At 44.3% G+C, this 11988-nt stretch overlaps 1 protein-coding gene across 6 annotated transcripts in view; it reads left to right on the forward strand.

Moving 5' to 3' along the window:
• fbn2a (fibrillin 2a) overlaps positions 1-11988 on the forward strand; it is a 183268-nt gene that overhangs the window by 100001 nt on the left and 71279 nt on the right. For all 6 annotated transcript variants that reach the window (XM_079600824.1, XM_079600826.1, XM_079600827.1 and 3 more), the window contains 4 exons: positions 6701-6769; positions 6858-6983; positions 9513-9638; positions 9830-9955. In XM_079600824.1, coding sequence (XP_079456950.1) covers positions 6701-6769; positions 6858-6983; positions 9513-9638; positions 9830-9955 — 447 coding nt within the window. The remainder of the gene's footprint in view (positions 1-6700; positions 6770-6857; positions 6984-9512; positions 9639-9829; positions 9956-11988) is intronic.

An 11988-nucleotide genomic window follows, 5' to 3' on the forward strand; every position in this document is an offset into this window, starting at 1 on the left:
GCCTTTTGATTTCGACCCTTGCCTGGACTGTTGTGAGTACGGATTACCCTTTTAATAAAATACTGCACTTCAATTAAAGTACTGATCTTCTCGTCTTGTGTGTGATCGTGACAGAAGGACTCCGTCACAACAAGAACCAGCAGTATGGATTTTTGTGGGTTTTCCTCAACCACAAGGTCAGAGAGGAGGCAGCAGAGGGGGAACTTGCAAGCTGGAGAGGTTCCACCTCGTATGAACATTTTTCAGTGTTTTGAGTTATGGGCTCGGATCACTGAGGAGACCATGGCGGTCAATTCCCCCGAGCCCACTTCCATCAGGCACGGACACTCATTTGAGGGAACCCGCCTGGCCAAGTTCTCTGGGACCCGTGGAGGCCCCAGGGGGAGGTGGTACTAGAGGCTCAGTTCCTGAGCCGGTGGTGTCTGTTGCAGTTCCTGAGCCGGTGGCGTCTGTTGCAGTTCCTGAGCCGGTGGTGTCTGTTGCTGTTGCAGTTCCTGAGCCGGTGGTGTCTGTTGCTGTTGTAGTTCCTGAGCCGGTGGTGTCTGTTGCTGTTGTAGTTCCTGAGCCGGTGGTGTCTGTTGCAGTTCCTGAGCCTGTGGTGTCTGTTGCAGTTCCTGAGCCGGTGGTGTCTGTTGCAGTTCCTGAGCCGGTGGTGTCTGTTGCAGTTCCTGAGCCTGTGGTGTCTGTTGCAGTTCCTGAGCCGGTGGTGTCTGTTGCAGTTCCTGAGCCGGTGGTGTCTGTTGCAGTTCCTGAGCCGGTGGTGTCTGTTGCAGTTCTTGAGCCGGTGGGGTCTGTTCGAGTTCCTGAGCCGGTGGTGTCTGTTGCAGTTCCTGAGCCGGTGGGGTTTGTTGCAGTTCTTGAGCCGGTGGGGTCTGTTCCAGTTCCTGAGCCGGTGGGGTCTGTTCCAGTTCCTGAGCCGGTGGGGTCTGTTCCAGTTCCTGAGCCGGTGGGGTCTGTTCCAGTTCCTGAGCCGGTGGGGTCTGTTCCAGTTCCTGAGCCGGTGGGGTCTGTTCCAGTTCCTGAGCCGGTGGGGTCTGTTCCAGTTCCTGAGCCGGTGGTGTCTGTTCCAGTTCCTGAGCCGGTGGTGTCTGTGACTGTTCCTGAGCCAGGGTCTGTCTCTGTTCCGCCTTGGTCTTCACCGCCATGGCCGCCCGAGTGGTCGGCTTCACCCTGGTCGCCTCCGCCGTGGCCCCCCGAGGGGTCGCCTCCGTCTTGGCCGTCCGAGGGGTCGCCTCCGCCATGGCCGTCTGAGGGGTCGCCTCCGCCGTGGCCGCCCAAGGGGTTTTCACCGCCGTGGCCGCCCGAGGGGTCTTCACCGCCGTGGCCGCCCGAGGGGTCTTCACCGCCGTGGCCGCCCGAGGGGTCTTCACCAACCGTGGCCGCCCGAGGGGTCTTCACCACCGTGGCCGCCCGAGGGGTCTTCACCGCCGTGGCCGCCCGAGGGGTCTTCACCGCCGTGGCCGCCCGAGGGGTCCTCACCGCCCTGGCCACCCGATGGACTGTCTGCTACGCCCTGGCCGCCCGATGGATTGTCTGTTTCGCCCTGGCCGTCGCTTAAGCCGTTCCCCCTTGTTCCTGTTCCCCTCCATGGACCTGGCCCCCCATCCCACCCCCTGATCCTCCACCTTTCCTCCTCCCGCCTGGACTCTTGTTTTGTTTGTTTCTTGTGGTCTTGGAGCGTCTGGTAGCCGCTCCGTAGAGGGGAGGTTATGTCACAGTGTCTGGTGGTTCCCTGGGTTTAACACTAGAGGTCTCAGTTTTCACGGTGTCTAGGCATTTTCACTACATTTCCCATAATCCTGTCTGTCACTGATTGTTCATTTCCTTCAGCTGTTTCTCGTCACCTTGTTTGCAATTGTGTATATATACCCTGTCTGTTTCAGTGTTTGTCACGGAGTCCTTGTATATTGTCCCCACACTTCCGTTCCTGTTTGTTCATGTTTTATCTTGTGTTTTGGATTGCCTTTTGATTTCGACCCTTGCCTTGACTGTTGTGAGTAGGGATTACCCTTTTAATAAAATACTGCACTTGGATCTTCTCGTCTTGTGTGTGATCGTGACAGTAATCCGTATAAGATGCATTTCTCTTAAAGGCGCACTTTACAGCGGAGATGTATGGAGACATGTTTGCAGCGGACACTGATTTAGAAAAAAATAGTTTATTAATAAACAATTAAAATGCATCGTTATTTTTAAATATATATTTATAATCATTAGCCTGCTTTTGTGTCAAGATTATACATGCGCTTGAGCGCAGAATGGGCTATATCCCATTGCAGTATTTAAGCAGAAATTAACGTGCGACTAGTCAAATATTTAGTATATGGCAACAATACATTTACTATATTTGACATTATTTAATTAGTAAGTATCCAGCTCTTAACAGTTAACAATTAGGCTAGTTAATGAACTAATAAAATAATAGAACAAGTTAAGATGCTAACTATAATTCTATTTAGCATGACTTGTTCCACCACGCAAATGACTGTTTTTAAGGTGACAATCTATTTTCACATCTTCACATTTGAAGATTTACTGTATCTTGAAGATTGTTGTATTGTGTTGTATCTTCTATTATAAAGATTGACATTTCGTTAATTAAAAAAATGAGCACATAAGGTTGTTAAAATGTTCTGTTAGATGTTCTGTGTTTACTACTTTTTGAATTGTGTATAATAATATATCTAATGAATAAAAAAATATTATATAGCCTATTATATATAAAACATAGCCTAGGCTATATCAAATAAAAAAAGGTCCTCATTGGTTAATTTTGCCTGGGGCCCCCACTCAGTGTTGGTTCGCCTCTGTCTTGCGATGAATAAGGGGCTGTTTACACCTGGCCACTTCATGCGTGTTCTGTGATGGGATAGCTATCCGATCGTGAAAAGACCAGGTATAAATGCCCTCCGAAACGCATTCGAGACGGATTTGAATCCGATCGCTCAAACCACTTCAGGGGAGGTCTGGGCCACATACCCGACAAAACTGGACATGTGTAAATGCATCTGGTTGTGGAAACCACATATGTAAATTGTACTCCTCCCAAAAAATGCAATAAAATAAAAATAAACGTGAGAGCGTGTTATAGGCTATATGTCATGTTATAGCCAGACATGACGACGCTACTGCAACACGCATCACTGCAGATGAGCCAACGTGCAAACTATTTGAAGAATTTAAGATAGGATTTAAAATCCGTTTTGCAAAAACGCATTTATGCGACCACACCAGGTGTAAATGGAATCGTTTTGATAAATCAGATAGCTATCCGATCTGAGAAAACGCATGAAGTGGCCAGGTGTAAACAGCCCCAATGTAGCACGCGTCATTTGTGTTTGTTTTCAGACATGATAGCCTAACAGTCGTTTTATACTTGTGCTTATGCGATATCACAATTTTTGATCGTGGATGATGTAATATCTCCACGATCTGCTTTTGAAGAAATATGGTAGCCTATCGTGCTACAGCGCACATTCTATCAACTGCAGTTCTGGCGCCTCAGTCCCAAACTCGACGTAGGCTACATATCACATGCAGCGGTAGAGTTACACTCACAGGACACTGCTTGTGATTCGCAATCACAAAAGTTTATTATTTGCTCGTGGTAAACATTTCATTGGCGTTCTGTTCTGACATGATGCACCTTTTCTGAGCGCGTGCGCACTGTCATACAGCGCCAAACTTGACCTTTCCATCTTTCGCGTCTGATTTTTGTTGGGTCAGACCCATCTGCTAGCTATGGGGGGACCGAGACTGAGAGAGCTACATGGAAAGAATATGCACAAAACAAGCCACTTTGAAAGTTTGTTGTTTTCATGAATACAAAAGTTGGGTGACCCTCCCCCTAGACTAAAAAAAGTTGTATGACCCTCCCCTCAATAAAGAATAAAAAGGCATGACCCTCCCCTATTTTCCTCCGGTGGCCCATTCCATAAATACCGAACGGTCCCTAATTTATATCCAGCCGCTCTGGACTAAACTGTGATGTCATCGTCCAACTCAGTTCAGTTCTCATATAATGGTGTCAATGCAGGAGATCAATGATATTGCTGAATATTAAAATACTAAGCAAGTCAAAAGCGACTAGTATCTTGTTTTAGAGACACACAACACAAACCCTAATCTTCAAAAAGCATTATTACTATTTATGAATCATTTTCATTTCTTGACATTCCTGAATATCCCCACAGAGCTTCTCATCAGTCAGCAGCGGATGCTATGATAACCTTGTGCAGGAATGACGACCTCTCGACCTTTGAAAAGAACCAGACCAGTTTATTATTGAATGCCAGCATTGATTAGCCTGGCTCTGCCCTCCTACGCTCTTCCGCTCAGTTTTAATTTTCCTTCAGTACGTCGTCTGGGTTCGCGGTATATTCGCGGGTTTTCTTCGGTCAATTTTTCACCGGTCCAATCAGCGAACAGAGGGAGTGTCTGAGAACGATGACGTTGAGGTCGTGCGCTAGTTTGAGTCGTCATACGTCACGAGACTCACGACCAAATGTTGGTTATGGCAGATCCAGAGTGGCTCTGAGCAGATCCAATAGTTTTAAACTTCAACAGAGTACCTGCCTATAAGGAAGTTAACGCTAGTGTTACAAACCTTTTAAGTCTAGGGAGAATAAGGCGTGCAACATCAGAATACTGAACGTGTACTGGAAAACATCTCACACAAACCAGTCTAATTCAAGTAGTGATAATTTATTACATTGAGAAATGAGATGAAAAGAACACCTCAAAATAATTGTTTATATAAATGTAAGATCATCGAGGACGCGAAGAGGAACCAGGGAGATCTAGCAGTCCTGTGGTTTGACCTAACGAATGCTTATGGCACAGTGCCGCACAAGTTGGTCGACCACACACTCAGAGCCTGTCACGTCCCCCAGAAGGTACGGCTGCTCCTCTGGAACTACTTCGGGGACTTCAAGATGCGCTTCACCTCTGCTGACTTCACTACCAACTGGCAGAGATTGGAGGTCGGAATCATGACCGGATGTACCATCTCTGTGATTCTGTTCCCAGTGGCGATGAACCTCCTCGTCAAGTCAGCGGAGAAGCCCAGACAGAGAGCTGTGCTGTCAAGTGGAGTCCAACAGGTCCCAGTCAGGGCCTTTATGGATGACTTGATAATAACAGCGAGGTCAGTCCCGGAGGGCAGATGGATCTTGGAAGATTTAGTAGAGCTCCCCACAGCAGCTAGGATGGAGTTCAAACCCTCAAAATCGAGAAGCTTGGTACTGAAGCGGGAATGAACAACTTCCTCAGGAGGTGGCTGTCTGTCCCCAAAAGCTTTTGCTCTATAGGGGTCTATAGCTCAGGGAGCAAATTGCAATTGCCAATTACATCAGTCGTGGAGGAATTTAAGACAGCCAAAGATTGGTTGGCCATGATGTAGCACGACAGTAATGATCAGGCTGTGCGACAGGCCAACATCGTAGTGAAGACGGGATGGAAGTGGAAGGCCAGCGGAGCTCTGAGGGAAGCGGAGGAACGCTTACAGCATGCAGACATCATGGGCATGGTGACCCAGGGGAGGCTGGGCCTGGGAGCCATCACCCGAGCAAGCTGGAAGGAGCAAAGGGCCGGAAAGGGATGGTGCAGAAGGAGATTCGGGCTGTGGGGGAAGAGAGTAGACAAGCCGGGGCAGCAAGGCAGCTGGACCCGCTGGGAAAGTGTCAGAGGAAGATCCCTTAGTTAGAAGGACATCTGGAATATGGAGGGGCATCGAATAAAGTTCCTCCTTAGCTCTGTGTACGATGTCCTGCCAACATCAACAAACCTCCAAAGATGGAGACTGACAGAGGATCCTTCCTGTGCGCTGTGCAAGAGACTGGCAAACCTGGAGCACATTCTGTCGTCCTGTCCGGCAGTCCTGACTGAAGGGAGGTTCAGGTGGCGCCATGATCAGGTGCTGGCACAACTGGCCGATGGACTGGAGAAGGAGAGGAAGCGGAAAAGAATCAAGGCCCAAGATAAAGGCCCCCGCTTCATTTGCTTCCTCAGGCCTGGGGAGAAGGCAGGCAAGAAGGACAGATGTTTAGGGATCCTCGGTACGGCAGAGGACTGGGAGATGAGAGTTGACCTCGGAAGGCAACTCAAGTTTCCAGAGGAGATTGCCGTCACCAGCCTCTGACCAGATATCGTGCCCAGGCAACAAGGCAGGCGGCCCTAATAGAGCTGACTGTACCCTGGGAGGAAAGGATCGAGGAGGCACATGAACGCAAGCAAGGGAAGTATCAGTCCCTCATCTCTGAGAGCCAGCAGAGGGGTTGGAGAGCCTGGAATCTACCGGTGGAGGTGGGCTGCTGGGGGTTCCTGGGACAGTCACTTTGGAGAGCATTGGGGACGCTTGGGGTAAGAGGGGCAACCCGCAAGAACCTGGTGAACAATATAGCAAAGCAGGCAGAGACAGCATCCAGATCTCTGTGGTTGAAGAGGAGCGAGCGGTGGCTAAACCAGGCTGGCAGAGAGGGCGGGGGTCAGAGCTGAGTGGTGAAGTCCTGAATGACCAAGGGAGCAGTTCCAGACCCAGTTTTGCCAATAATTGACAAAAATAAAACCGGCCATAAAAAACAGCCATTTTTACCAAGCAGCATTTACATTTTTCAATCAAGCAATCGATCAGAAATCTGGGGGGGTTGACATGTAAATGGCTATGGTGTATAATGATGGACTGTATCCTCTGGTGTTTCAGAGGACTATAGGAGTCTGTGTGGCAGTGTGACCGGTTTCTGGATTGACTTTGAAACTGGAAAACCAAAAGGTAAAGACAAATTTTGCAGTTAGTGAAATTTCAGTAGGAATGGCAGAAATACCTTTCCTGTGTAATGTTTTTGTTCTGCTGTTTTCAGATATTGATGAATGTCGTGAAATCCCAGGCGTCTGTGCTCATGGTGTGTGTGTGAACCGCATGGGCAGTTTCCACTGCGAGTGTCCCACAGGCTTCACTTACAACGACCTGCTGCTCCTCTGTGAAGGTGTGCTTCTCTCTCTCATGAACACGAGTCTGCTGCTCATCTGTCATTTACTGCCCTGCGTCTCGCGTTTCAAACACAAGAATGCTTTGTGTGAGTGGCTTCCTTAAATCTTTATAACCACTGGGCTTATTTAGTGTGGCAACTTCCAGTCTAAGTTCACCGGTTTTCAACCCGCTATGTTTTAAAATAATATTGTTACACAGGCCAAGTTTCCATTTTTGTTTTGTTTTGTTATCAACAAATTGAATATGCATTAAAAAATATTGTGGAATTTGCTGTCTTCAGCCGGTTTCCATCCAATTGGCCTTTTACCGATAAAATGGTGTGCGTACTGACGTCATCCCTATAAACCGCATTGTGCACTGTTAATAACTAATGATCGTTGCGACGGAAGTGAATCAATCAAAACTTTAGCTGGACAATAACTTTACTCTAGAGCTGCTGTAAAGCCAGAACTATCTGTGTTGTTAAAAGCGCTGTATAAATGAAGGTGACTTGACTTGCATAAGTTTTGCATAAATCCCTCAAGTCATATCCATACATAATTTCACCTATATCGCAAATTATATTGTATCTGTCGCATCCCAAATATTTGTTAAATGCAGAGAGTAATGAGACAATTGGAATTTCGACAGTTTACTGCGTATTATTTTCATGAATAATAAGCCTATTACTAAATGAGGAAATATTAGGAAATCCAGGACCATGGCGTAGTGGGACTGTGTGTGACAGCCGTAATGTGACGAGCCCCGTGGGTTTGGACACGGCTCATGTGTCCTGTAGCCTATGCAGAATTTTAGGATCCATAAAAAGATTGGTACAGTGAAATGTTTGGTAATATAGCAACAATCTTTAACGTAAGCCTTGAACATGCAGTCGAGCCAGCTGACATGATTCAGATCATGTCAAGTCACCTTTATTTATATAGCGCTTTTTACAATACAGATTGTTTCAAAGCAGCTTCACAGTGATAACATGAAAATAATACAAAAAACAATTTCATCATCGTCCACCTTTAAGGCAGATCTATAATATTGTTGAATATTAAATGTCCCCAACTAAGCAAGCCAGAAGGCAAGGCAACAGCGGCAAGGAACCAAAACTCCATCAGGTGACAGAATGGAGAAAAAAACCTTGGGAGAACCCAGGGTTCTGCAGACCAAAAAAGTTATTCTTTCTGCTTTCAGAGTTCAGTGAAATCAAATCCATCAGAAATATTATATATATTATTATAATATATTGCTGCTGTTTTTCTTCTTTCGTAAAAACATTTGCCATTATTTTGCTTCCATACAAAACAGTGAATCTTTGACTGTCAAACATTACAATACTCACAGTGGGTCTCATTCACTAATAATTGTGTGGATTATTTGTATTTATATGCATGAAGATGATCATTTCTTTCACAAAAAAATCGAACAATTTAACACGTACGTACACACATGAATGTGTTCATAACCTTGTTTTAATGTTCATGAATTTGAGTATTCTAGACTGACCGCCATCCTCAAAACCAGTCTAAACGCATTCATAAAGCCACCCGGAGTATATGATTTCTGTGTTCCTTCATTTCATAAAGTTATTGAAGAATCATCATTTGTTGGTATGCAGATTTCAGGCACAGATCTGTGTGTACGTGTAAATCTCCTTATCTGACGGCACTCAGATCCCGGGAGACACGAGGCTGTCATGTGCTGTGCTGACTTCTGTAACACGACATTCATATACACATTCATATACACAAGAACAAGAGTATAGACATAAAAAGGTCATATACAATCACAATCAATTAATGCATTGTTACACAACATCACTAAACTTTCATTGTGAGATTAACATGTATTATTTTACTAGAAGGCCTAATTTTACTGGAGAACATTTTTCACAGGTAAAGATGACCCGCTAATTACTGTCAGCAACAGAGGTCACTCAATTATTCTAATTTTTGAAGAGAATTTGAAGATGTCTTCTCATTGTACATTACATTATTTAACAATATCCCACACACCATTTTCTCCCATAAAGGAAAGGAAAGGGAGAATTAAAAAATCAAACGAACAGGGCATCACAGGTATTGTAAAGTACCTTGGTTTCTGATTGACTAAATCGTAGAACTTATAAACTTTATCCTTTTTCATGAGATCTCTTAACCAAACCCAGTGAGTTGGTGTGTGTGTGTTTGTTAAGAAGGATCAGTCTCTGTGCGAGAAGTGTAACAAATACAATCCCAGAATGATATCGCTAACTATGCTAACATCCTTAACTCCAGAGAGACAGGACTGGATCTGGTCCAAAGGTCTTCTCAAAATGTCCGATAATGTTTTAAAAAAATTGCGTATATTTGGACATGTCCAAAACATGTGTGCCAGTGATGCTCCTGTTTGTCCACACAATTATTAATTTAACAAAAATGCAGCGAATGTTGAAAGACATTTACAGTAACGCTTTAACCCTGTTGTGTGTGTGTGTGTGTGTGTGTGTGTGTGTGTGTGTGTGTGTGTGTGTGTGTGTGTGTGTGTGTGTGTTCAGACGTTGACGAGTGCAGCAGTGGAGAACGTGTGTGTCAGAGGAATGCCGACTGCATCAACCGTCCGGGTGGCTATCAGTGTGAGTGTGCGGACGGGTACACACTCACACCCCGCGGGGCCTGCGCTGGTGAGAGGACACAACACACACACACACCACTGCCTTCATGAGTTTGAGTTCACCTGATTAAAACACAAAGTGGATATATGATCTGGGAGTCACTGAGAACCGTCTCATGTCTCCCACTCATCATTTCCAAATGTCTCCAATCGCTGTGGCACATGTGTACTCATTTATACTCACTCCGTTCCTCCATACAGACCGCAACGAGTGTGTGGAGACGCCCAGTGTGTGTCGTCATGGTGACTGTGTGGACATTGCAGGAGGATATGAGTGTGTGTGCCACTCCGGCTTCACAGCCACGCTGGACCGCAGGATGTGTGTGGGTACGACCTCTTCTATCACATGAGGACCTTATCAATCACAAGTTCAGTATGGCGTACCACAAGCAAGGCCGTAGCCAGCTATGAGGTCACCGAGGTCCGGACCTCGGTCATTTTTTTATATTCAAAAATAAAATGTCAAGCTCTCTGAATGATCATTTTGCCGTTTAAACCACCTCATATCAGTGTTTGCAATTAATGTTGCTGCGAGAAGCTAGCGCAGTGAACGGGGCTTGAGAGCGAGTTGAGTGAGAGCGCGGGTGCAGCCTCCGTTTGTTGCCAGATCCACCTATTATATGTGTTTTTGACTCGTTTTTCCAATTTATTGTGACACTTTGGGACGTTTATAAAGTGGAAAGTTGAACGTTAGTGTTAGTGATATATTCATCTTATTTACAAAACACAAGCTTTGAACTTATTTCGGATATCTTTTTCTTTCTTTTTGTAATTGCTTGTTTTTCGTAGCAATATCGGGCAACATTGTACATTAATAAAAAAAAGCTTAGACAAACTGTAACTTCATTGCTGACAGGAAGATACCACAATCGGTAAGACAAACGCTCATCGTTAATATCTGAAAGAAATGTATAACACTATCAAAAACAATAGCATAATACAAATTTGTTTGTTACAGAATTAAATAGGCTAACGTTACCTGTGCCAAATAACGTTACTGGCCAGCAGGAAGACGTCTCATGCTCTTTAGTTAACCTTAAGTCATCAAAAAACATTAATTAAAGCAGTGTTTCTCAACTGGTGGGTCGCAAAAACGTTTTGAGTGGGTTGCGGAGTGTGCAGTCAAAGAAACAACAAACGTAATTCTGATTTTTTCTGACGCTAGACTTTTATATTGAAAGACGTGCGTGAAAGCGGTTGACTCTATCAGTAGGCTACCTGAGAAAAACGCTTTTTCCTCATTCAGTATTTAGGTTCAAATCAAATGAGACGTTGTCAAGTTTTATGTCAGTGTCATTATTCTAACGTTTTTTTATATAACTTACTTGTTATAAAAGAAAAATTCCCTCACCAAAAAACAAAAAAAAACAAAAAACGAACTTTCCAGTCCTGTCAGTCATAACTTGTTACTCGTTAAGCGCACTCTTCAATTGCACGCGCAAATTTACCATGGTAACATACCTTAACCCTATAGACCTTAACCCTCAAAATGCTACTTTATTTTCACTGTATTTTTGTAATGTATTTCTAAATGACTGTGGTTTCGTCACATACTAACTTATTAACAAAAACTATTTTGGAACTGCTACCTTACCTGTTATACCTCATACAGTAGGCCTATATATATATAGAATGAAATGAGAATGAAAATAGCAGTCTTCATTACTCTCGTTGTTACTCGAGGATTATCAAGCTCGTATATTTAAGTTCAGTCATTTCACTTTAATGACAATAGGTCATTTAAATTGCCATTTAATTGAAATTACTGAACTTAAATATACGAGCTTGATAAAAATGAACATTCTAGAAGAAATTTTCAGATGGCATATATATATGTCAATTTCCACAAAAAAAAAGGGTTGCAGCTTAATATCCATGGTAAAATGTGGGTTCAATGGCCTAACCAGTTGACAACCACTGCCTTAGAGCACAGACAAAGTTATTATTACTTATCCATAGCAATGTTTATTATGGAAATCTATTACAGTAATCAGTATTGTTACATAAACCATTGTGATGCAATAAAGAAGGTCTAATTTAACAATGTTTATCCTCCAAAACAGACAGAACAGAGAGAGTGTAGAATGGCAAAAAGGTTCCGGCAAAATACGTTAGATGTATTTCTTAAAAAAAAGCCTAAATGGAAAGATCAGGAAGATGGATATGAGAACAAAGAGGAGAGCAACAGACTGGAGGATAGAGATCAAAACAAGATGGAGAGCAACAGTGAGAAGGATAGAGATCAGGAGACAGAGGAGAGCAACAGTGAGAAGGATAGAGATCAAAACAAGATGGAGAGCAACAGTGAGAAGGATAGAGATCAGAAGACAGAGGAGAGCAACAGTGAGAAGGATAGAGAT

The sequence above is a fragment of the Phoxinus phoxinus genome (genome assembly GCF_949152265.1).
Source record: "Phoxinus phoxinus genome assembly, chromosome: 23".
Taxonomy (NCBI): Eukaryota; Metazoa; Chordata; class Actinopteri; order Cypriniformes; family Leuciscidae; genus Phoxinus; species Phoxinus phoxinus.